A 27312-nucleotide genomic window follows, 5' to 3' on the forward strand; every position below is an offset into this window, starting at 1 on the left:
TACTTAAAATTAGTTTGTGTCATTAACAACTAAAATCTTCACAACTTTCAAAGTACACAACACATTATTATTATTATTATTATTATTTTTCCAGCACCCCTCTCATCTGTCCCTTTTACTTGGTCCCATCTCAAATGCACCCATCACAATAATTATTATTAATTATAACTAAATCATTATCTAACTGCTTTAAATATTAAATATATTTTATGACATTTGAATAATGTATTTTACTAACTTATGACAGGTTTTTTTTGAGGTCAAATAATTTCCCTCTTGTGTTTATTACCTTCTTTTGTTGAATGTATGTCTCTTTTATGTTCTTGTTATTTTGCTATGGCTATGATTTTGATTATCTGTTTACATCTCATTAAATCTGTACATTAGCAGATGTTTAGCATGAGTGGATATTTATTTTAGAATAAACAATTTAAGAAACTCTTCAGTAACGAGACATTAATCTTTTCTGTCTTTTTTCTGGTGTAGGAACTTGTATACTATTTTAGTACTGAGCTGCATTTCTACCCTTGTAATCTTCTTACTAATATATATTAATGGTTTTCTATATAATTTTGTCTTTAAAAAATTAATTATATGTGTGTGTGTATGTCTGAATCTGGACATGTGAGGGTAGATAGTTGAGAAAGCCAGAGAAGGACATCAGATCCTCTGGAGCTGGAGTTAACAAGCAGTTGTGAACCGCCTGACATGAGTGCTAGGAACCAAACTTGGGTCCTCTCTGCAAGAGCTGTATGTGCTCTAACCACTAAGCCACCTCTCCCATTTAAGGGTAAATTATTTGAGAGAGAGAGAGAGAGAGAGAGAGAGAGAGAGAGAGAGAGAGAGAGAGAGAGTGTGTGTGTGTGTGTGTAGGGAAGAGGATAGCTTTTGTGAGTTGGCCCTTTCTTTCTGCCATGTGGATTCTGTTAAACTCAGACTGTCAGGCTTGGTTATAAGTGCCTTTACCTGCTGGGCCAGTTCTGGCCTTGTCTTCATTTCTACTTTTTACTGTGTAGTCCAGACTGGTCTCAAATCTATAGTAATTCTTCTTGCCTCTGCCTCCCCAAGTGCTAGGATTATAGATGTAAGATGCCACACTCTGCTGCATGTTTTAATTTTACACAAAGAAGTAAATCTTTGTTGAATACTTGATACTCTAGTGTTTCTCAGCGTTTACGGGTATTTCGGTTTCATAATTGTTAGTACTTCGAATGCTTGTTTGTACAAATGACAGAAATATGATTAGGGCCATTTCAAAAATTGTTAGAAATTTGAATTAATCCCAACTCAAAATTTAATTAGTGACATCCCCTGCCCCTTTGCTTTCTAAAAAATATCTCATAATCCAGGCTGGCCTCAGATTTTCTTTCTTGACAAGACTGGTTTTGAACTCCTAATCCTCCCACTTATACCTCCCTAGTGCTAGGATTAGAGACATGAGTCATCTTACTTGACCTCAGTTAATTTTTCTGAAACTCAAGCCAGCAGCTCAACTAATAATGTCTAAAACCAAACATTGTAACACAGTCTAAACATACATTAATTTGACACATGTTAAGTAATGATATTATGAAAATATTTATTTTTTATTTCTGTAATTAAACTATTTTTTTTCTATATGATCAGACAATGTTGTATAGTGAAAACGTTTCACCTTACACAGTAGCTTTTTTTTTTAGTTTATATGCACGGTGTGTGTGCATGCATGTATACATATTTGCATGTATGAGGGCTTATGTATGAGTGTGCTTGTATTGTAGAACCAGAGGCTGATGTTGGGTACCTTTTTTGATAGCTCTCCACTTTATTTTATTTATCAAGGTGGGAGTTAGTGAATCTAGCCAGTTTTCCCTGGGAAATTCTGTCCTGGTTTCTGAACATTGTGGTTATAGGTAGGCTACCACACCTACTCGGCTTTGTCCATGTGTGCTGGGTATCTAAATTCCTGTCCTTCTACTCTCTCTAGACAGGGTCTCTCTGTGTAGCCCTGGCTGTTCTGGAACTCACTCCGTAGACCAGACTGGCCTCAAACTCAGAGATCCCCCTGCCTCTGCCTCCTGAGTGCCGGGATTAAGATGTGTGCCACCACCACCCAGCCTGTCCTTACGTCTGCATAACAAGTGCTTTTTTCATTGAGTCATTTAGCAGCCTCAGCATATAGTAGTCCTGAATCTAAGCCAACGTGTTTTGTAGGATGTCATCCTACAAAGGCAACGTGTTTTGTAGGATGTCATCCACAGTGTAAAGTGTACATGTATGTTTAGAACCCAGCTGGAGTAAAACTGAGATGCAGTATAACAAGTACTGTCAGAAACCCCAAATTCATTATACATTTTGAATTAATTTTTGATTATTGTGCATTCACACCCCACCCCTCCTCGAGAGACAGGATTACTCTGTGTAACAGTCCTAGCTGTCCTGGAACTAGCTTTGTAGAATAGGCAGTCCTTGAACTGCCTGCCTCTGCCTCTTGTGTGCTGAGAATAAAGGCATGCGCCACCACCGCCTGGCTCAGACACCTTTTGTTAATAACACTTTTTTCATGATCTTCCATTTAATTATACAACTTCATGGGTCATAACCCATACATACTTTTCTTACTTCCAAAATTAATTTAAAAGACAATCAGTATTTATATATAATTTATTTTCAGGTAGTTCAGCCAGAAAGGAAATAAAAACTGTGTGCATAAAGAGAAAGCAAATATAACAAAAAACCAGTGACCTGAGCTTTTGTCATTTAACTTGTTGAGATAATATATTGAGTGGGCACAAGCCCTTTGTGGTAAGGTAGTAATTAGGTAAGCCTCTGGGAGTTGTGAGATATACCACACCACGTGAAATATCAGTGTTACAGTTCTGGGGTTTAAAAGAAAGACCTTGTTGTACAAAAATATAGCGTCTTCTGATACAGAGTAATTTATCCCATATATAATTTATAGCTGTAGAAAAGGGATCTTAAAACTCATTCATTAAAATGTGGCATGCTCATTGTATATGAGTTATTTCCATTTTATAGTTGAGAAAACACACTAGTAAAAGCTTGAGTGACTGTAGGTTATGTCTCTTGAGTTGGAATGAGAATGCAGATTTCCCAACGCCTTTCTGTGCTTCATGGTCCATCTACTCTGTTCCTCTCCTTCCTTTATATCCGTTCTTTCTTTGTGTTTATAAAAATGAACTCTAAGTATATAATTAAAAACGTAGACACATGCACATGCCCTGCTTCTCCAAAAAAGGAAATCTGATTCTAAGTAGCCATCAGGCTGGTCCAATACAGGGCTGTAAACTCAGCACTGTGTATTGGATCCTGTCATAAAAGGAGGCATTCAAGAAATTTTTTTTTTGTTAAATATTTTTTACTGTTTATCCAGAAAGGGAATCAGTTCGAAATTAGTAATTTGTAAGTTTTTAGCATGTGAGTAATACAAATTTCAGAACAAGTTTTTATTAACATTTTCATAACTCACTGGTCAGAATACATATCTCTGTGACAAACTATCTTATATGCATGTGGTGGGAAAGTGAATGAGTGTTCTCTCTGGGCAGTTGTGGCACACGCCTTTAATTCCAGCACTTGGGAGGCAGAGGTAGGCGGATCTCTGAGTTTGAGACCAGCTTGGTGTACAGAGCTAGGTCCTGGAGAGCCAAGGCTACTTTGAAAAGAAACCCTGTCTTGAAAAAAAATACACAATTTTTTTTTGTTGCACATTAATATTTCAAAGCTCTCAGAAATAAACTCTCATTATTATAAAGCCTTCATAACAAGAAAATTTAAAAATTATGTATTCTTCATTTTTTGCAAATATTAGCCCACTGATTTGTTCTCTCTTGTGCAATGTTGATGGAGATTTGAGTTCCTGTAGCGATGCCATACAGATACATTCTCTTGTCCTTTAGCTTTTGAAGGTTGATGGTAGTAGTCACAGCCAAAATTTGATTTTTTTATTTGTAAAAAATGTGATTCTCTTTTAAAGCCAGTGTAGTTTACATTTTAATAGAGGAAGCTCAAGAATTTACATTTTAGTAGAGGAAGCTGGGGTTTATATACTAAATGCAAACATACTGGAACTTAATTGCATTAGTGAGTCTAGCAGAGTTATTACTGTTTTTGTTATGCTTTATTTATAGATTTCTACAGGTTTATGGTATAGCTATGATTTTATTTTACCTAGAATGCCTTTTATATTATGTGTTATGAGGCTTTTTAGTATTACATATGTTTTAGCTGAAAATTGTATACCAAGATGTTTTGGGACAGGGATTTGTCTCCCATGGCACTCACGGTTCAGAACTTTTTCTTATCTTTTGAATGTGATTAGTCATTTGGTATGTTTTGGGTTCTGTAGTCTTTCTAGCTATTCTTGCTCTGAACTTTCTGTAACCTAGAGAAAGCTAGTACCTTCTCCCAAAATTATGTGTCTAGTAAGCTGATTGTATCCTTATCTTAGACTGGAAATTGTTTGTGTCGTCTATGTTGGGATGATGTTGTGGACTTTTGGTAGAGGGATTTCCATTCTCTGTTAATGGATCACTGCTGATTTGTAGGTACAATGGGATAAAGATTTTTTCTTGATAAATGTGTGGGAAAATGTTGTATGCTAAGGAGATGACACATGTGCTGTATGTTGTATGACTTCCATACCTTAGTTTTGGTCCTTGGAAATACTGAAGACATTTGGTGCTAGAGATTGAACTCAGGACCTCACCATGCTGAACACGTCCTCTGTCACTGAGTTATACTTATGGACCCCCCCCCAAATTTTTTTTGATAGGAACTCTTGGCTTAATAATGGTAAGGTCAATGGACACACAAATACAGTCTTCTCTCTCTCTCTCTCTCTCTCTCTCTCTCTCTCTCTCTTTTAGTTTTTTTTGAGACAGGGTTTCTCTGTGTAGCTTTGGAGGCCGTCCTGGAACTGGTAGACCAGGCTAGCCTTGAACACACAGAGATCTGCCTGCTGCTGCCTCCCAGGTGCTGGAATTAAAGGCGTGCGCCACCACTGCCTGGCTACCCAACACACAGGCAATCTTAAAAAAAAAAAAAAAGAATAATGAATGATATATTCAAGCTATAAAAATAGTATAAACATCTGTATTTTGTTTTATATATATTTGCAAGTATGTGTGAATATGAGAATGGATTACCATTAGAGAAACAGTACACGGCTGTTGAAGTGTAGGTATGGTGGTGTCTGTTTATGTCATCTTAGGTACGGTAGTTGACATATTCACTGTCTTCATTTACCATTGCGACCAATAAACGCTGTTTATATGCTGGGAGTCACAGGCAGATTCTGCTGTGCTTTAAAGTTTACATTTTCTGTTAGAACAGTCTTGATGTTAACATTGGCTGTTTGTGAGAAATAAATTGTTGTTTCTGATTTTTCTTGTAAAGGATCCAGCATTTGGAGGCAAACATGAAGCTCCATCCTCTCCACTGGCTGGGCAACCATGTGGAGATGATCAAAATGCCTCACCTTCAAAGCTTTCAAAGGAAGAGTTAATACAGAGTATGGATCGGGTAGATCGAGAGATTGCAAAAGTGGAGCAGCAGATCCTTAAACTGAAAAAGAAGCAAGTAAGTGGTACACTCCTTTCTTTTCTTTTTTTAAATTATTTTTATTTTTTATTAATTTATAAAAGTTTCCACTTCCACCCCTCCTCCCAATACCCTTCCACTCCCCTGACTCCCTCTCCTCCCTCTCCAGCCCTAAGCCATTGATAATGGCACTGGAACTTGTTTCCTCTGCATGTACTGGATCTTTGGGATCCTAGTCTGTTTGGATGCTCACCTTCCTAGACCTGGAGGGAGGGGAGAGGAACTTGAACTTCCCACAGGGCGGGTACACTCCTTTCTTAACGTAGCTGTGTTCTAGAAGTTGCTAAGAAAAGCAGCCATGCCTTTTCATATGACTTGTATTCTACTTATTCTTCATTGCTGCTCGTTTCTTTGGTTTCATTGCTTTATTTCTCCTGCTGTACTATGCAGTATGGTGTCTCTGTGCAGTAGATATTAAGGTTGCTAAAATGGTAATTTATTTTATAGTCCAATGGCAGCACATATGCCTACCAGGTTGTGCATATCCTTGTCTTTACATGATGACTTTTCTTTTTTGACCTGGGTGTGAAATAGTTTTATATATGGTTTTAATTAATTTGCATTGTCTTGATTAGGAATGAGGCTGAACTTATTTTCATGTTTTGCCTCTGTATTATGTGGCAGGTATTCTCTAGGGTTTTTTCCTTCACTTTTAAGATTTCCTAGCATATCATTTCTTTCTTTTCAATAGTCATTTGAGGAGGGAGTTGAACTTTTTTTGTTTGTTTTTGAGATAAGTTCTCATTGATTATGTTGCCTAGGTTGGTAATAAATTTGCTTAGGTTGACACTAAACTTAATAGGTTCAAATGATCCCCCTGCTTCGTTTCCTGAGTAGCTGGGACTATAGACTCATTCTATCGAAATTAGATCAGTGAAGCACCTTTTAAAACTAGAATGTAATTCACACCACAGTATTTATTCTTTCAAGGTGTGCCATTAAGTATTTGTAATATATTCATAACTTTTTGCAGATTATCACCATTATTGAATCTTGAACATTTTGTAACTTCTAAAAGAAACCCATTATTCTTTAGTACTTGGTGTCTGATTCTAACACTTCTAACTTCTGGAACCTACTTTTCTATTTCTGTCTCAATGAATTGCCTGTTTAGTTAAATAGAAGTGTATGACATAGTCTCAAGAATTGCCTTTAATCCCAGCACTCAGGAAGCAGAGGCAGGTGGATCTCTGTGAGTTCGAGGCCAGCTTGATCTACAAGAGCTAGTTCCAGGACAGGTTCCAAAGCTACAGAGAAACCCTGTCTAGAAAAAAACAAAAAAAAAACAAAAAACAAGCACAAAAAAGAATTGCCTATGATGTATTTGCATCAACATTTTAAAATTGATACTATATTGATTTCATTGTAGAACCAATCATACTACATTTTACTCATCTATTCATTAGTTGGTAGACATTTGGGTTGTCTCTATCTTTTTTCAAGGTTTATTTCTTAATTATGTATATGCGTACGGGTGCCCTTAGAGGATAAAAAAGTGTCAGATTTCTTGAGGGCAGGAGTTACAGGTAGTTATGGTCTTCCTGATGTGGGTGTTGGGAATCAAACTCTGCAATTCTATATCTAAATTTAAAGCTTTATTATAAAAAAAAATGTAAGTAAAAAGCACAAACTGAAATTAACCAGTTTTCTTCCATGGCTACTTTTATTTTCTTTTTTAAATTATGCTGTCACATTCATGTACCTTTTTTTATGTTGATTTATTTTTTTCAGTTTTTTTGGATATTTACCTAGGAGTAGAATTGATGAGTCATATGGTAAAATCAGGTTTAAGGATGTAGGGACTATGAAACTGCTTGTAATTATGAGGGTTTTTCTTGTTCTATTTCTTTGCCAGCATTAGTTTTCTCTCCTCTTACTACCCTCTCCCTGTTTGACACGGGTGGTATAGAGGGATTATCTCTATGGAACACCGCCTGGTGTTGAACTCTTGATTCCCCTCCTTCTGTTTATTGAGTGCTGTTTTTTTGTTTTTTTTGTTTTTGCTTGCTTTGTTTTGTTTTGTATTGTTTTTTGTTTTTTTCTTTTTGGTTTTTCAAGACAGAGTTTCTCTTTGTAGCTTTGGCTGTTCTGGAACTCACTCTGTAGACCAAGCTGGCCTCGAACTCAGATATCTGCCTGCCTCTTTCTCCTGAGTGCTGGGATTGAAGGTGAGCGTCACCACTCCTGACTAATTTATTTCCGTTTAAAAATTTGTTGTCTTTGCTAAGAACTGTTGTCAAATAGAAAGTCAAAAAATTTAGTGCCTTTTCTTGTATAAATTTTATTGTTTTAGCATGTTGATCCTAACTATTTTATGATAAACATGATCCTAGTTTTTTTAAAAATTGTTTTTAATGAGCTATATATTTTTCTCTGCTACCCTTCCTTACTCTCCCCTCCCCTTCTATCCTCCCATGATCTTCATGCTCCCTATTTACTCAAAAAATCTTGTCGTTTTCTACTTCCCATGTAGATTAGATCCATGTATGTCTCTCTTAAGGTCCTCTTTGTTGTGTATTTTCTCTGGGATTGTGAACTGTAGGTTGGTTTTTCTTTGCTTTATGTCTAAAAATCATTTATGAGTGAGTACATATTTGTCTTTCTGTGTCTGGGTTACCTCATTCAATATGATGTGTTCTAGCTCCATCTATTTGCCTGCAAATTTCAAGATGTCATTATTTTTTTCTGCTGCATAGTACGCCATTATGTAAATGTACCACATTTTCTTTACTCATTCTTCTGTTGAGGGGCATTTAGGTTGTTTCCAGGTTCTGGCTATTAAAAATAATGCTGCTGTAAATATAGTTGAGCACATGTCCTAGTGGCATGATTGAGCATCCTTTGGGTATTTGCCCAAAAGTGGTATTGCTGGGTCTTGAGGAAGGTTGTTTCCTAATTTTCTGAGAAATGTGCATACTGATATCCAAAACAACTGTACCAGTTTCCACTTCTACCAGCAATGGAGTGTTCCCTTTACCCAACAATCTCTCATGCATAAGTTGTCATCATTGTTTTTGATCTTGGCCATTCTTACAGGTGTAAGATGAAATCTCAGAGTTGTTCTGATTTGCATTTCTCTGATGGCTAAGGATGGTGAGCATTTCCTTAAGAGTCTGTCAGTCATTTTAGATTCATCTGCTCAGAGTTCTCTGTTTAGGTCTGTACCCCGGTTTTGTTTTTTGTTTTGGATTATTTGTTCTTTTGATGACTGATTTCTTGAGTTCTTTGTATATTTTGGAGATAAGACCTCTGTCTGATGTGGGGTTAGTGAAGATCTTTTCCCATTCTGTAGGCTGTCGTTTTGTCTTGTTGACTGTGTCATTTGCTTTACAGAAGCTCTTCAGTTTTAGGAGGTCCTATTTATTAGTTGTTTCTCTCAGTGTCTGTGCTACTGGGGTTATATTTGGGAAGTGGTCTCCTGTTTCAATGCGTTCAACTGTACGTCCTACTTTCTCTTCTATGAGGTTCAGTGTAGTTGGTTTTATGTTGAGGTCTTTGATCCCATTTGAACTTGAGTTTTGTGCATAGCGATAGATATGAATCTATTTTCATTCTTCTACATGTTGATATCCAGTTATGGCAGCACTATTTTTTGAATATATTTTCTTTTTCTATTTTATATTTTTTGCTCTTTTGTCAAAAATCAGGTGTTTGTAGGTAAGTGGATTGATATCTGGGTCTTCAATTCGGTTCCATTGGTCCTCCTGTCTGTTTTTATGCCAATACCAGGCTGTTTTCAGTACTGTAGCTCTGTAGAAGAGTTTAAAGTCGGGATTGTGATGCCTCTAGAAATTTCTTTAGCTGGAGAGATGACTCAGTGGTTAAGAGCACTGGCTGCTCTTCCAGAGGACCCGAGTTCAATTCCCAGCACCCACATGGCAGCTCGTGCCTGTCTATAATTCCAGTTCCAGGGAATCTGACACCTTCACACCAGTGCTTATAAAATAAAGTTGTTTACCAACCTGGTCTATAAGAGCTAGCTCAAGGACAGGCTCCCAAGCTACAGAGAAGCCCTGTCTCGAAAAACTAAAGAAAAAAAAAAGAAAAGAAATTTCTTTATTGTACAAAATTGTTTTGTCTATCCTGGGTTTTTTGTTTTTTTCTAATGAAGTTGAGTACTGTTCTTTCGAGGGCTGTGAACAATGTTGCTGGGATTTTGATGGGCATTGCATTGAATCTGTAGATTGCTTTTGTAAGATTGCCAGTTTCACTATGTTGATTCTACCTACCCAAGGGTATGGGAGACCTTTCCATTTTCTGGTGTCTTCAATTTCTTTATTCAAAGATGTAAAGTTCTTGTCATCCAGGTCTTCCACTTGTTTGGTTATAGTTACTCCAAGATATTTTATGGTATTTACAGGTATTGTAAAGGATGATGTTTTTATAATTTCTTTCTCAGCCCATTTATCATCTGTGTAAATGAGGGCTACTGATTTTTTTTATTTTGAGTTAATCTCGTATCCTGCTACATTACTGAAGGTGTTTGAGTTATAGAAGTTCCTTGGTAGAATTTTTGAGGTTACTTATGTAAAAACTATCATAACATAATCCTGTTTTATGATGAAAAGACTTTGAGTATTTGTGAGTATGTCTATTTACTGTACTTTCTTTAGCTGCTTCTCACATTATTTAATTTTGTGGACATGTATTTGTGTCATTCTCAAAGTAGGGATCAAAATTGCATTTTTATTTCATGCATAGTTCATTAAAAAGTTCGAACTAACAAGATGGCTCGCTGGGTAAGGGAGTTTTCTTCCATTACTGACAACCTTTAGTCTTTTAATGTGTGGTGAAGAAGAGAGTTGACTTCTGCAAGTTGTCTTCTCCCATAAATAATAAATGGTAAAAAAGAAAAACAGAAAGTAAAGTTTATTTTTTTCTATCCACTGGCATTGCTACTGTTCATATTTACAGCTTGTGTAGGTTGATGTCTGGGCCTTGTGTTTGCATCTATTGGTCTTCTTATGTTGTTGTAGAAACAATAGCTTCTGCCAATTGTTAAGATATTTAATGATTCTTATTATACAGCATGGTAACTATTATTTCTATAATTGTATTTTATTATTTCTTATGGCTTATAATAGTTTAAAAAAATCTCGTTTGATTTCTGTGAGCTTTAATGGAATTATAGACTATAAATCTTCCTTTACGAATATAGTATATGTGCTCATGTTTTATAAGGTCTTTCATGTGCTTTTGTTGTTGGTTTAAATACTCTTCATACATTATGTTAGATCAAATCATAGGTATTAATTTTAATTAATTTTTATTTTATTACTATTAATGTGCAAGTGGGGAAATGTGTGGGTGCTACAGAGAATAACTTTGCAGAGTTAGTTTTTTCCTTTTACATAGGTGGGTTCTAGGGATTGAAGACAGGTCACCAGGTTTTTGTAGCCCCTATTTAAAAATATTTATTTTTGAGGTTCTAGGAATTAAGCCTAGAGCCTCACACATACTAGATAAGTACTCTACAACTGATGAAGATCTCTGGTAGTTTGATTTTTCTTATACTGTTAATATATTTTTATTACTTTTTGAAATTTTTTTCATTTATTTTGTATGTGAACATGTGTGCTACAATGTGGGTTTGGAGGTCAGAGAATAGTTTTTGGAACTTTTCTTCCACTATGTAGGACCTGGGGCTTGAATTCCAGTAATATGGTCTAGTGGCAAGTACCTTCAGCCACTGAGCCATTTTGCTGGCCCTCATTTGCATGTGATAGCCAGAATTTAACATTGGATGTATTCTCCCTTTTCATTTTCCTTCTTTTATTTAACTTTTATTTTATGTGCATTGGTCTGAAAGTGTCAGATTACCCTGGAACTGGATTTACAGATGTTTGTGAGCTGCCATGTGGATGCTGGGAATTAAACCCAGGTCCTCTGGAAGAGCAGTCAGTGCTCTTAACCACTGAGCCATCTCTTCAGCCCTCACCATCCTTCACATCCAGCATTCAGCCTGGAGTTCACAAGTTGGCTAAACTTGTTCTCTAGTGATTCACAGGCATCTTCCTGTTTCTGTTCTCCAGTGTTGGAGTACAGATGTGTCCCAGTTGACCCAATGTGATGCTGCGTATTGAGGCTCAGGTCCTCATGCTTGCACAGCGAGTACTTTAACCCCCCCAGTCATTTCTCCAATCCAATATTATTACTTTAAATTAAATGTTACATTTGAATTTTTAAATATTATAGTTTTAAAGCTAATGATTTAGTTTTGTAAATTTGCTTGTGTTTTCCATGTAATTAATGATCACAGGTTAACAGTTTTGTTTCTTTCCAGTTTTTATTGCTGTTTTTCTTTTACCTTATGTTTTATAATAATGTCTTTTATTGCTGATTTTGTTCCAAGTTTTTGTAGAAATTCTTCATCTGGTTGAGAAATCCCATATTTTCCTGACATGTAAAGATAGTCCTTTCTCTTTTCATTTAGACAGAATCTTCCTTGGTAGCCCTGACTGGTCTGAAATCCTGGTACTCTGTCTCAGCCTCCTGAACATTGGGATTTTAGGTGTGAGCCATTATGCCCATCTGCAGATATTTTTATAATAAAGCAATGTTGGGTTTTATTTACAAAGAAGTGCTTGTTTTACATTTGTTTGCTAGTTGTTTAGTTGTCTCTTTTTAATTTCTTAGTGAGCCAGTTTTAATGTTTTAAATCACCTGTGCATCTCTAGGTTTAGATTTATTTGTTTGTTTGATTTTCAAGACAGGGTCTCACTATGTACTCCAGTAACTCACTCTGTAGACCAGGCTGACCTCAAACTTGCAGGGATCCACCTGCTTTTGCCTCCCATCTTCCAAGTGCTGGGGTTAAAGGTGTCTAGTGCTTTATTTTATTCTTTTAGTAAATTGCTACTATTTAGATGGGGATTTAAATTTATGAAAGATCAGCTTATAATATCTTTGATCATTTTTGTTATTTTTGAGACAGGGTCATATGTAACCCAGACTGGTTTTGAACTCCCATGCATTAGACTGTCTTGGAACTCAGTGTAATTCTTCTGCCTATGAATTTCTTGAGTGGTGGAATTAGAGGTGTGAACCATTGCAACCAACTAGTTTATACTGTTCCTTTCTTTAAAAAGTATTACTTGTACTCTTGGTAATGGTGCACACCTTTAATCCCAGACTCAGAAGGCAGATACAGTTAGATCTTTATGAGTTTGATACCACCTGGTTTTCAGAGTGAGTTCTTGAACAGCCAAGGCTACACAGAGAAACCCTGTCTCACACACACACAAAAAAAATAAAGCCCCAAAGATGTGTGTACATGTCTGTTCAGACGTATGTCCATGTACATGCTCAGTGGGCATGAAGGTCACTGGACAGCTTAGTTGACTTGCTTCTCTACTTCCTCCTTTACATGGGTTTAGTATATAGCATTCAGGTCATCAGACAAGTTCCTTTACCTGCTGCATGATCTTGCCAGCCTCTACTATTTCTTTCTTACCTGTCCTTGCCTGGTCTTGGTAAAATCTGAACATATATCATTTCTAAGCTGAGATAGTTAAACATTGTAATTATTTTATTCTCGAATGTTGGCAGAACTTAAACATTGGTTAAATCAGATTGAGCTGATGGAGAGATGTGTGTGTGTGTGTGTGTGTGTGTGTGTGTGTGTGTGTGTGTATCTGTGAAGTTTTTTTTTTCCTACTGGTGATTCAATCATTTTTTAAAAAAAAGATCAATTCTCGTTTGTCTAGAAGTAAGTTCATTTTGGAGGGTGTAAGTGAATTCTCTATAATAAATTTCTATTCATTTCTTTTTTGGAGGACGGTTTATTCCAAATAATTTGATTTGATTCCCCATTCTACTCCCAATTCCCAATACCCCATCTCTTTCCTTTCATGATGCTAAGCCTCGTGCATGGTGATGCTGGGTCTCATGCATGGTGATGCTGAGAGTATCACTTATTTGAGCAGTTTCTTCTTCAGTCTATTATTGTTTTATATTTATCTTTGCATGTGTGTGTGTGTTTGTGAATGCCAAATGGTAGGATTGTGTGTATCTGGAGGCCAGAAGACAACCTCAGTGTACATGATAGACTCTGTATGCACATGGAAGTCAGATGACAGCCTTAGGTGTACATGATGGACTGTGTACCTGAGCCTGTGTGTTCAGGTAGGGGTTAGAGGACAGCCTCACCTGTGGTTCTTTAGGTGCCATCAACTTTAGTTTTGGAGACAGTGTCTCTCACTGGCCTGGAGCATTATTAGGCTAGGCTGGCTGGCCATATGAGCCCCTACCTGTGTCTGCTTTCTCAGCATTGGGATTAAAAGTGTTTGCTATTAAGTCTAACTACTTTTCCATTGGTCTGATGATCAATGAACTCTGGGCCTCTGTGCATTGCTAGTCAAATACTTTGCCAACTGATCTATCATCCTAGCCCACATTTCTCTTTCTGTGTTTCCTCCCTTCTCCCCACCTTGTTATGTACATCCCCAGTCCTTCTTGAGAAGATTTTTCCTTTCAACTGGGTGTGGCTTAACTTATAGTACCTCACTGTTGGTCTTGTTAGTACAGATCATTTTTTTCTCTCCCCTTATACTAGACTTTATACCCTACTTCATGTATAAGTGACCTAGATAGTTGCTTAAGTATTCAGGAAAAATTATTATGATCATTCTTTCAGGTTCAAACCTAGACTGACTAACACAGCTTGATAGCTTTTTGCTTTTTGTTCATATGCCAGCTGTTCAGTGTCTCTTGACAAGAGCAGTATTACATAGAAAGTTTGGATTTGTACATAATACTGTTTTAGCTAGGAATTAGTCCTTTTACCCTTTCTTACCATACTGTTCACAACAAACCTTCACAAATATCATGTATATCATGTATCTGTAATATGTAACTTTTCTCAATGTTTTCAAAGGCTATTGTGATACAGTTATAATAAGGTACTTTCTTTAAACTTAGTTTCTCCCTAATCAGAGTAGAAATAGTCAGTTTTTTCCTTTTGTTTTATATCTGTTTGTCTATCTTAGCATGGTTTATGATACTTAAGTATTAAAATGCATCTGGTGTTTTTTTTTGCCTTGAGCTCTTGGATCCTTGAGACTCTTGTAGAGAAATAGTTACCCTATAGAAACAACAAAAAGTGCACAGTAGAATGCGTTATCTCTGGCTGCTGATGAGTGATCTGCAGCAGGTGTCTGACAGTTCTTTCTGGATTTCTTAGCAACAGCTGGAAGAAGAAGCAGCTAAACCTCCTGAGCCGGAGAAGCCTGTGTCCCCTCCTCCTGTGGAACAGAAACACCGTAGTATTGTCCAAATTATTTATGATGAGAATCGGGTAAGTGTATATTCTTTCCGACAACATATGCTTTAAACCTATTTGACTCTGGATTTTCCAGTTCTGATATATTCTATTATAATTACATTAAAACATGAGTTCTGTTTTACATTATATATTGTTTAATTGTTAATTCACTGATTAGAATTTTATCAGCTGATTCTGCTATCATAAACATACTGATATGTATATGAAACAGCTCTTCTCTTTATTTTTTGAGACAGGAAGTTACAGTGCATCCTGGATAGCACGGAAGTCTGTACTTAGCTACGTAGACTGGGCTAACCTCTTGAGTTGAAGCAACCCTTCTGCCTTTGTCTCCTGAGTGTTATGTGTCATCATGCTTGCTTGCAAGTTTGTTTTGTTTTGTTTCAAAGCAGGATATCCCTATGTAGCCCTTGCTAGCCTGGGCTGTTACACAGAGAAACCCTGTCTCAGAAAACAAACAAACAAATAAACAAACAAACAGACAAACACACCAAGAAACAAAAACAAAAAAAAGTTCTGTGTGAACTTTGACCTTTAGGTGGGTTTTCTTTTTTATTTTTATTAAAACTTTTTTTGTTTCATTCTCTTAGTTTGCAAATTTTTATCACTTAGGAAATCCAGGAAATAGTTCTGTGAGTTGTGTTTGTATTGACACTGTTGGCTTTTGACCATTTCTTGGCTCTGTAACTTGTAGTTAAAGAGAAGTTTATTTAACTTCAATATAAAGGAAATGTTACCTCAGAGCAGCTTAACAATTGACTTCTAGAATACTTGATTTCAGAATATATAATAGAGCCTAAATATTATTAAGATTTAATAACATAAAGGCAAATATCAGGATTGTTGTTTGAATTTATTTGCTTTGTACTGAGTTGATTTATTTAGTTGGTATGTTTTATATAGATAGCCAGATCTGAGAGGGATATTGGTTATAAGAAAAGCAATTAGTAACTTTGGGTGTGCAGTGGTGGAGTACCTCCCCAGCATGCACAGGACCCTAGTTAGCTTACGTATCATAATAGCAAATTTAAAGAGAGGGAGGCAAGCCTAGCAATATTTATAAAGGCAGAAAAATTAGGGGGTTTACCTGATGAACTAATTCTAAATAAGAGTCAAGAGTACATGATGGTAATAGATTGAACCTATAAAAAGTGTCAAGTGTGGAAGAGTATTTGAAAAAATAAGGCATTCTGTGGTGTTAGGGTAGTAAAATAGTGTATTGCTATTCTGAGCCTTTTGTATAAATAATATGTTCTCAAGTAAATAATAATTATGAAATTGTATCCACACAAAGGAAGTAGGGCTAGGGCGATGCTTCATTCTGTAGAGCACTTGCTGTACAAGCTTGAGGATATAAGCTCAGTTTCCTAACACTCATATAAAAAGTTGAGTTTGCCTTGCCTGTGATCCTAGCCTTGGGGAATTAAGGACAGGGGAGTCCCTTGGTCTTGCATGCCAGCTAGCCTAGCCAAAATAGTGAATTCTGGGTTCAATGAGACACTGTGTTGTCCCTCCCATCACCACCCCCTCCCTCAAAAAAAAAGTGTGATAAGGAACTGAAGAGGGTACAGTGTATCAACTTCTGGTCTCTACATGCACCACACACACTACAAAGAAAAATAAACAGGTGTGGTTTGAAAGAAAATGGCCCCCAAAGGGAGTGGCATTATTAGGAAGTGTGGCTTTGTTGGAGTAGATGTGACCTTGTTGCAAGAAGTGTGTCACTGTGGGAGTGGACTTTGAGGTTTCCTAAGCTCAAGTTATTCCAGGGAGACAGACTACTTCCTGTTGCCTGCAAGATGTAGGACTTCAGCTACTACTCCAGAACCGTGTCTGCCTGCATGCCGTCTTGTCCCACCATGATGGTAATAGATTGAACCTCTGAACTGTAAGCTAGCCACTCCAACTGAATGTTTTCCCTTTTAAGAGTTGCTGTGGTCATGGTGTCTCTTCACAGCAATAGAAACTCAAGACAACAGGGAAGCTAAAAAATAATTTTAATTCTATGATTAAATAAACATATAAAAATAATCTTGAACTCATACATCTGTACATGGGTAGATAACTGAGAATCATATATAAAGTATGCTTCTGTGTGATAAATGTCACATGCTGGTAAAATATAGGCAATTAATATTTAATTGTCTGAGCTTAGAACGAGTACGGTTTATTGACTGGCCAGAATAATAAATCTAATGAAATTGGAAGATAGTAAGAGAAAAAAATGATAAATTCCACCTTATGTCATACCTAGCGGACGACTGGAGGTCAGAATAGACAAGTATGCCCTTGTTTGAGACGTTTTATGTTATATCTTCTGGGTTTTTTTTATTTTTTATTTTTGAGACAGGGGTTTCTTTGTGTAGCAGTTCTAGCTTTCCTTGAACTCACTTTATAGACCAGTCTGGCTTTGAACTCAGAGATCTGCCTCCCTTTGCCTTCTAAGAGCTGGGATTAAAGGCATGTTCCACCATGCCTGGCAAATCTTCTGGTTTTTAAGAAATACCCTTCAGAGCCACAAATACTTTAATGAGCTGGTGACCTTTATGGTCAATTTGGAACCTCTATGATAACGTAAGAGATCTGAACTGATAGACGGGGATTTTTTTAATATCTAAAATTTTAGTATTAGTTCATTTTAAAATAAAATGGATTCAGTGATACTTACTGATTACTTTTTTAAATAAACTGTTATACAAGCTAAACAATTACAAATTAATGAATGTTGTGATTCCCTAGTTGGGGCATGAAGACTGAAAAATATTAAGATCTGATAAATAACTTAATTTGTGTTTAATTATATACATGTCTTCACTAGGTAGTTAAATTTCTTAATGCCCATCATCAGACTTGAAAATTCATTTTAGACCTTTTCTGTTTTGGTCATTTCATTTTGGTTTCTTGTTCCTTCTACAAAGCAAAGAACAGCCAAACGTGATGTCTCAGTATGAGTCATGGCTTCTTACAGTGAAAAGTTTTTTTCATGGATGAAAAATGTTCTTGCCAGGTGGTGGTGGCTCATGCCTTTAATCCCAACACTCGGGAGGCAGAGGCAGGTGGATCTCTGTGAGTTCGAGACCAGCCTGGTCTACAAGAGCTAGTTCCAGAACAGGTAGGGCTATTACACAAAGAAACCCTGTCTCCAGAAACAAAACAAAACAAACAATCAACCCCCCCCCAAAAAAAAAGAAAGAAAAAAAGAAAAATGTTTCTAGCTCACTCTTAGTAATTGTCAAGCCATGTTTTCTTACTAAACCTTCCTACTAGGTGTTTTTTTTTTTTTTTTTTTTTTGTTTTTGAGTTGTTCTTGTGTAGCTCTAAAATAGGGGCTTCTAGAGGGAATCTGAGGGAATCTCCTCTCTGGGCATCTCTGCGCTTCTCAACATGCTGCCTTTTGTAAAACTTTTTTTCACTGCTTCTGTGACCTATTAATGTGAGTAACCCTATCTGTCCTGATGCCACTGGCCAGAAGACATGAGATAAGGTCAGGAGTACTTTTTTCAGTTATTTCTGTATAGTGGCAGTCTAATTTCTCTTGGGAATTATCCTCAGTGTGGCCAAAGTAATTGGAACCATTATCATATAGAAAAAAGTCTGTATTTATAAAGTTGGTGGGAAGAAAAAAACTGCCTAAAAGGAGACCATTAAAGCTGGCTTCATGAGAGAAAAGCTGCCTTGGTTCATATTTGAACTCAGACTTCAGTTTGTTTTCTCTCTAAACTATTCTCCTAATCTGTGTTTTTATTTATTTATTTATTTATTTATTTATTTATTTATTTATATTTATTTATTTATTAAAAATTTTCATCTCCTTCCATTTCCCTTCCCTTCCCCTCCCTTCTCCCTCTCCAGTTCTAAGAGAAGTCAGTTTGAGTTGCTTTATCTCTGTTCAGTTATATGTTCCCAAAGTATTTGTAGGTGCTCCAATTTCAGCAAGAATAAAAGAGGCAATGGTTGTTAGTATGTAATGGAGAAGATTGTGGAAGTAGTTTATATTTTGGCTGGCTCATTTGCCACAGCATATGTCACAGAAGAAAGGAAAAGTGTTAGGTATTACTCTGGGTGCCAACATCCTCCTGCCATGTTATTTTCCTGGGAATTGGGTGTTTCTCTCCCTTAGTCACACCATGTATGTTTAAAGAGTCTCTAAAGAGAATACATCCTGTTTCCTATATATTATCCTGGGCAGTTGCTTCCCTTCTCTCCTTTTGTTTAAGTTGAATTTTCTGTGCACATGATTGCTGTATCTCATTCCTATGTTTTTTTTTCTTTTTTTTACTTTGTAACCCATTCTTCATACTTGTGTTCTATTATACAATTCTCCAAACAAAACCTTATTTCTTACTTTCTACAGAGTAGCCCAAACTTTACACTTGTTAAAATATATTCTATTATTTATTCTATGTGTTTATACATGCATATGGATGTACTGGGCTGAGGGTAACTGTGGAATCAGTTCTCTCCTTCCATGTATTGGGGGCAAACTTCATCTTTTGGCTTGTTCAGCAAATGCTTTTACCCACTGAGCCACTTCTCTGGCCCTGACTGAGCCTAATCAGCAGACTCCCTCCTTGGTAGTATTGTACCAGAGGAGGCTTCCTGTGTTCTATTAAGTGTTTTTTAGTACCTTTGCTCCCAGGTTATTTTGCTTGTCTAGTGTTTATCTGTCTTATATGTGGAATACACTTATTCTCTAATATCCATGAGCCTTTCAAACCAATCTTTCTATACTGAAATTGGTTTTCTCTCCCTCCCTGCATTGTTTTCTTAGTGTCTAGAAAGTGCTTGGCACATAGAACACATTCAGTGTATGCTTGAAGAATTACTTACATATGAAGACTTAGACTAAAAATTCTATGAAAACGTGGTGTAGTATGGTGCAAGGAATTCAACCCAGGGCTTAAGGCTATGCAAGGATTTTTAACAACTGAACTACATACTCAGCCCAATGGGAGGGTTTTATGTTAAAAAAAAATTTCAGCCATATCCTTCAAAGGCTAAAAGTTTTACTTTTATGTGTTTATTTCATGTGAGTATTTGTGCCAGTGCATGCGTAACACATGGAGAGGACAGAGAATAACTTGATGAAGTCAGTCCTCTCTTTGACCATGTGAGTTCAGGATGGGACTCAGGTTGTCAGACTTGATGGCAAGCACCTTAGCTAACCACAAGCTGCCTTGCTGGTCCAGTTAATTTGGTCTTGGCAAGGAAGATCCTGTTATAGGATATTTTGATTTTGATTATTCTACTTTTGAAAATGGCATGTTAAGTATATGATTAAACTTTTATTCTACTGCAAATAATGCTTAGAGTAAAACTAGGCATTTTTCTATTCTTCAGTTATTACTTAGGGTTCCTTGGAACTAGAAAGTAAGCTTATTATATGCTTCTTTTGGTACTTCATGCTTTCAGATATTTACTAACAGCAACATAAATATTTGATATACTTTGGTATATTTCCAATTTAAATTTTATTTCTTCTCTCTATATTCTCAATATTTTATTAACTTTCTAATTGTTTATGTGTTACTCTCACTACAAATATTAGATTTTTGACTAGAGGTTTGATTAACTTTAGTGAGAGAACCCTATGAAAATTGAAATTAGAGGATGCCAGCACCATGTCTAGCATGCTTATTCAGTTGCAGATTAGTCTTAGATAAGTATTTTCAAATAGGCAATTATTTTTCTTTGGGTTAATATAATTTTTAATTATCAATACAATAATGTTTTTCTCCTTAGAAAAAAGCAGAAGAAGCTCATAAAATTTTTGAAGGTCTTGGCCCAAAAGTTGAACTGGTAAGAAATTTCTGTTTTTATTTCTAATGTCATTATTGTGTTTTTTTAAAATAATTTTTCTTGGGATAAAATGGACTATCCATTTATTTTTGGATAAAAATTATATAGCCTGACAGAAAGTTTATTATAATCCTAAGATAATTGTGAGTAAACTTAGTTACCTTTACCTAAGCATTATCCTGAGCATGTTTTTTCTGAACAGCCATTTCATCCCATCAGGTAGTAGGAGGAAGAAGTAATTAAAGAAAACAGACAGCTTATCGAACATATTGTTAGGATAAGGATAGTGTGTAATTTCTTTTTGCCTTTGAAATTAAAAGTATGATGAGGCTTATTTATAAAATACAGTAGGTTTGCAAATTTCCTTAGTGGAGTAGGAAAGCAGAAGGAGATGGGGTTACAGGGAAACCTGACATCTGCAGGTTTTGGTAGGATATTGTGGTATAGCCCATTTAGGTAGTCTCACAATAGAATGTTATTTTGTTACTCTAAGTAAGTGTAACACTCTACACATAAATGTCATCTATTTTATAGCCACTCTATAACCAGCCATCAGATACCAAGGTGTACCATGAGAACATCAAGACGTAAGTATTTACCATCTTTGGAGTTCAATTTAAGAACATATATTCTATAAAGAAATCATTTTTGTTATCTGCGGACATTATAGTAGTGTAGGTGTGTTTTAGATTTGTGTAATTTGCTGTTGTTTTACTATATGTTATCTTCCTCTGGCTTTTTGGGGGTTGGGGTAACAGATTTGAGTTTCCGAGGCCAAAAATTAAAATAAATTATTGCATAAACTAGCTGGTTTTATAATCTGCTAGTATAAAAAAAAAGGTGGATACTTAACATTGAAATGGCTTACCTTGAGGCTTGAATTCTTTGCCTCCTGTTTTGTGTTTTTTTCAGTGGAGTACCTGCAAGGCGCATGATGAAGTAAGATAATGAAGCTTTTTCATTTAAGACTAGTGATGACACCGTCCCCCACCAAGCCACATCTGCCATTGCAAAGTAGAAGTGCCACGGATCATTTTATCATTATTCAAAACCCTATTCTAGGGAAATCCCTTCCATGACTCTTGCTAATGACGGTATTTGTAGACCCTTCTGCCATTTAATGTCCTGGTGCCTTGGAAGGCTCAGTCCCCTCATGTGGGTGAGGAGGCTGTTCCAGAATGTAGTTTGCTTTGCCTTGCTCATCCTACTACCAGGCCTTTATGGATGCAGATCTTGGAATAAGAAAATAAGTGAAAAGTAAACTTAATTTCTTGATCTGATTGAAGTAAGAGAAGCTAGATAGGTTTTTTTTTAAATTGTTGTTAATTATACTTTTAGAGCATTTTCGGTGAATTATTAAGTTGGTGAAAAGATGTGATATTTCTATTTATATGCATTTAAAAGTGTATCCATAACATTATAATTATTTACTTTTATAGTTGCAAATGAGCACAGTATTATTTATATTTTTTTCTTTTAATTTCTGAGAGTGTACATTAATTGACTACTTTGCAGAACTGGTGGCAAATATGTTTGCATGGTAGTGTGCATGACAACTATTACAATTGGAGTAATTTTAACTTCTGTTAAGTAAATGGTTCATAATAAAGTCATCTATTTAAGAATTTTTCTGTGAGATATTGCCATGGTCTTGAACCATTAGGAGAAGATTAGGCTAAACTCATACTACTTAGCTGTTTAAATGTTTTTAAAAGGAGGATAACAGTTAAAATGTAGTTGACTACTACATTTAGTGACTTCCCCACAAAACTTCAGTTTGTGTTTTGTCTTCTCTCTTTCAATGTAAGCTGGAAAGCTGCACTGTTTTTGATTTATTTTGTGTTATTTACATTGCCTATGTTAGACTGTGCTGAGATGAGTACTGACTAGCTGACTTCACTTAAATTCTTAGTAGACATTTAAAGTTTTATTTATTGATTGATATTTATTTTTAAGTAGCATATAATTGCAACCAGAGTAAATTGATACATAGCAATGGTCCCACTGTATGTTACTTTTGATGTTCTCAGATGCACACATCTGCGTAAATCATTCAGTAGCTATTCTTTCACCACTAACATTTGCTTTGTGGGAAATAGCCAATGTGATTTTTAATAATTCTTTTCATCTCCTGACTGCTTTGTCATACACCTAGCTACTGATTGTCTATGATTATTTGAGTGGAGCCAGTGTCATTGTTATTCTTGAGTGACACATAATCCAAAAATTTATTTCTATTTTCATTGGCTTTGTATTTATGTCTGAATAATCAGCTTGGAGTTATTTCTGTAAGTAGATGGGATATAAATATTTATATATTTGAACCTGCATGACATTGTTTTAAAAGGTTACAGTGCTTCCACGTTAAAAAGTGACACTGTTTTAAAGACATGTGAGAAATTTTCCTGTCTTGTCAGATCGCCTTTGTTGCTCCGTAGACTGTTGTGTCATATCTGTGGGAGAGAGATGTTCTGTTTTGAGCAGCAGTCACATCTTTCTAAATGTGTTGGTGTATATTCTCCTTCTAGGAGGGAAGTACCTGCAAAAGGTTTCTTTTCTCTTTTATTTCCTTTTTCAAAGTATACGAAGATGTTTGTATCATCAGAAATTTTAAGAATTAGTTACCCCTTAATTATAATTTGAAAATAATATATGTCTTAAAATTAGTTGCATGAATTAAAAGTTGATTGTATTATCTTGTTATAGAATGGCAGGAATTTTAGACCTAATTGCAAAAATTATGCAGTTTTATTTTGCAGGGTGAAAAAGCTTAAGATTAACTCTGATTGCACCATAAGTTCTTAAGTGGGTTGCCTGTCTCCAATGTCTGCAGAAAGTGAACACGGCTTAAGTTGTGCTTTTTCTTAATGTTCTGCAACCATATTTTTCTCTTCTAGAAACCAGGTGATGAGGAAAAAACTCATTTTATTTTTTAAAAGAAGAAATCATGCAAGAAAACAAAGGGTGAGGTCCTATCCTTGTTAACTGAAATTTGTACAGCTTTCCCATTCATGTCATTTAGGCTTTCACTTGCCCATTAATAATTGATCCTTGTTTGTATTGAGAACAAATGCTGATTTAGAGAGTAACTGTATGTATGACTTAAATATGAGTCTAATCCTAGTAACATTGTAATACCACATTTAACATCATTATCAAATTAATTTCATTAGTCATTTATGTAATATTTTATTCAGCAAAATGGTGAGTAGTCAAAAAAAGGGGCTAATAAGTAGAAGGATCTGCTTTCAGTCTGTTAGGACTCAAACACATATTGGTAAGTTATGGTCATGCTGATGAGACATTGTTCTCTGTCCTTAGGAAAAACTAACTGGTCAGTGTCTTCAGATTGAAATAGCTTCTCATTTAATTATACAGTTTGCTGTCTAAAAGTTTTGTGGTTAAGTTTCAGAGACTATCCTTATTTTTGTAATATATTCATACTAATTTTACTGATACAATTTAAATTCAGATTTTTAATAAAATGAAATTCTTTGAATCTGTTTTAGAAATGAACTTTACCGTATATTTAATGACCTGACAGCTTAACCAATTGTAAAGCTCAGTTTATTTGCTGTAACACTTTTGTAACTTGTATTTGCCAGTGTTATCTTTTATATACTATCTTAAATAACTGGTATGGAGTATTTTTCTTCCCAAGAACACATAAATATTAAGTGAGAAACCAGCTTGTTTGTTCAGTCATTTTATTGTAATTCTGGTACTTGCTAAATTAGTCCTGGTTATGTAATCACTGAAGCATAAACTTTTTCATGCTTTGGAAGAATTGTACTTTATGTGTTTACTGATTTGTTTAATAAGTATTAATCAGTTGTGTATGTTCCACGTATTATTCCAGAAAAGCAAGTAAGATTGCCATACTGTTTGACTCTTAGGGAGCAGATATGTCAGCAGGCAGATTCAATATTGTGATTATAATGTGATCTCATACATAAAGCAAGAGTGTAAAGTCAGATGCCTAAAGTAGGTGTGATTCAGGGAGGGCCACTAATCAGGAAAGCCAATATTCTGCAAACTCATATAAGCAGAGGGAAGAGATTCAGTGAAATAGCTAATGTGACAGGTTTAGAACTCTTTGAGTTTAGAGTGAGCGCTGGGAAGGGTGGGGGTGATAAGGGACTCTGGGATTCAATGACACAGTGTTCAGAGGCCATCTATAAGACTTTGTATGAAATTCAAAGGGCACCTGTTTTTAAGTTTTTAAACTGAGGAAGTATAAAGTTCAGGTTTGTACTTTAAGAATTTACATCTGGGGTTCCAAATATAGCTTAGTGGTAGAGTGCTTGCTTAACAAGAATTGAAGCCCTGGATTGGATCCCTTACACCAAATAAACTGTTCGGTATCATATGCCTGTAATTCCCACTTGAGAGGTTGAAGCAGGGAGATCAGAAGTTAAAATCATGCTCTGTTACAAAGTGGATTTGAGGCCAGCCTGAGATATGGGAAAACCTGTATCAAACAACTACAAAAGAATTTGCATCTGGCTTGCAACACTGGAAATGCATGGGAAGATCTGAACACTTACCTAGCATGGACCAGGTCCTGACTTCCATCTTCTCTGCTTTGGAAAGTAACTGAAATTGTGTGGCCAACATTTACTAGATGATTGCTTCACTCTGGATGATGACAGTGTTGACTTTACTTACGGTGTTGGGACTAGAAAGAGAAAATATGAGAAGTGCACAAAAGGCACATGTGTGTTGGAAAGAGTGATGAGGGAATGGCGTGAAGAAATAGTCTTCTGTCCGGTCACTCTTAGGTGATTAAAGTTAGTGGTGTTTCTAAGGTCCTTCTCACTTTCCTCTTTCTGGGTATCAGATATTTACATAGTTCTATGCCCATAATGGAAAATGGAATTGTAATTCACTTGCTTAACCAAAAGCACTAATTTTTGATTTCATGTTTCTTAACCAGATTTCTTTTTATGATGATGAATAGCTAGTTTTAGCCTTTTCCATTCTAACAGAGAATAGTTATATTAGTAAATAAAAAGAAAAAAAAGTGAAAAATCACATCCTCCAATGATAGAGAAGCTGTTAAATGTGCATGTTTTCTCTGACAATTTAGATAGGCACCAAACAGTGCTGAACAGTTGCACTTAAGATTGATTCGAGCAACGGTTCTCAATCTGTGGGTTACAATTCCTTTGGAAGTTGAACAAGCAGACCATGGGAAAACACAGATATTTGCATTATAATTTATAACATTAGCAAAATTACGGTTGTGAAGTAGCAATGAAAATAATTTTATGGTTGGGAATCAACACCGTGAGGAACTATATTAAAGGTTCACAGCATTAGGAAGGTTGAGAACCACTGGGTTAGATTAGATGCTGAACTATGCTAATGTTTCTAATTTTCCTTTCTTTTTGACAATGAAGGCATGCTATCAGGAAAATCAAAATAGATGGTTAGCCACTACCAGTGGTTGTCAGTGAGTTTGTTAATTTGTGTAGTGATGATTAGTGAAAAGTGCAGGGAAAGTACACCTTGTGTTTTTATGTAAAGAAATTGTTCCATTTCTCCTGTCAGTCCAAGAACAAATTGTCATTCTTGGCTGTGTCATACAAGCCAAATGTACTTCCCTTTTCATCTTAAGAAATGGAATATATTTTAAAGGCTTACCAAATCATAGAGTTCAGTTTAATTGTTATTAATTTGCTACGGGTGTTTAATAGGAACAAAAAATCTGCCAGCGTTATGATCAGCTCATGGAAGCATGGGAGAAAAAAGTGGACAGAATAGAAAATAATCCCCGGAGGAAAGCAAAAGAAAGCAAAACAAGGGAATACTATGAGAAGCAGTTTCCAGAAATTCGAAAACAAAGAGAACAGCAAGAAAGATTTCAACGGTATGTACTTTTGGTATTTAGTAATTCTAATTTTTTCTCTTTCCATCATAAAGAAGTTCTGGATTTTTGAGGCAGGGTTTCCCTGTGTTGTCCTGGCTCTTTTGGCTGGCCTCAAACTCAGACATCTGTATCTGCTTTGTAAGTGCTAGAATTAAAAGGTGTATGCAACTCCTGGCTGGCAAGAATTTTTAATGTTGAACTTAAGTTTTTAAAATTACAGTTATTCTTTTATGGGGTGCATGTGGGAAGCTCATGTGCCATGTAACTAACACTGATGTGAAAGTCAGAGGACAAATGATGGCAGTCAATCAAGTAGGATTGGTCTCAGGTCATCAGATCTGGTGACAAACCCATGAACTATTTTGCTGTCTCTTAGGTAGAATTAAAAACTTCATTATGGACCAGTTAGGATTATTTTTTAGTGAACTTAATACTATTTTTTTATATTTAATTTTCTTATTAAATCTAGTAAATATTTTGAAAATTTCTTTCATTCTGTTTTTTATTTATTTTTTTGCGTGTGAGTGTTTTATCTGCATGCATGTCTATGTACCACATGCACAACTGGTGCCCGTGGAGGCTAGAATTGGAATCCCTGGAACTAGAGTTCTAGACAGCTGTGAGCTACCATGTAGGTTTTGGGAATTGAACCTGAGCTGTCACCGGCCTAAGTCTTTAATTCATACAAGTACTAATTTTTTTCAAAGTGACAGTTAAGAACAGAACTGAATGTTCCTTGATAATCATAAACATAGTG

The 27312-nt window shown here is 35.8% G+C and overlaps 1 protein-coding gene across 23 annotated transcripts in view; it reads left to right on the plus strand.

Moving 5' to 3' along the window:
- The window catches only part of Ncor1 (nuclear receptor corepressor 1), a 156206-nt gene that overhangs the window by 37742 nt on the left and 91152 nt on the right, over positions 1 to 27312 (plus strand). For 14 of the 23 annotated variants that reach the window (XM_048448195.3, XM_048448196.3, XM_085695065.2 and 11 more), the window contains exons 5-11: positions 5398 to 5580; positions 14783 to 14896; positions 20627 to 20683; positions 21218 to 21270; positions 21596 to 21622; positions 23581 to 23647; positions 26383 to 26555. In XM_048448195.3, the coding sequence (XP_048304152.2) occupies positions 5398 to 5580; positions 14783 to 14896; positions 20627 to 20683; positions 21218 to 21270; positions 21596 to 21622; positions 23581 to 23647; positions 26383 to 26555 (674 nt within the window). The remainder of the gene's footprint in view (positions 1 to 5397; positions 5581 to 14782; positions 14897 to 20626; positions 20684 to 21217; positions 21271 to 21595; positions 21623 to 23580; positions 23648 to 26382; positions 26556 to 27312) is intronic. The other 9 variants (XM_085695068.2, XM_085695076.2, XM_085695079.2 and 6 more) reach the window with 1 other exon arrangement.

The sequence above is a fragment of the Myodes glareolus genome, chromosome 9 (genome assembly GCF_982192425.1).
Source record: "Myodes glareolus chromosome 9, mMyoGla1.1, whole genome shotgun sequence".
Lineage (NCBI taxonomy): Eukaryota > Metazoa > Chordata > Mammalia > Rodentia > Cricetidae > Myodes > Myodes glareolus.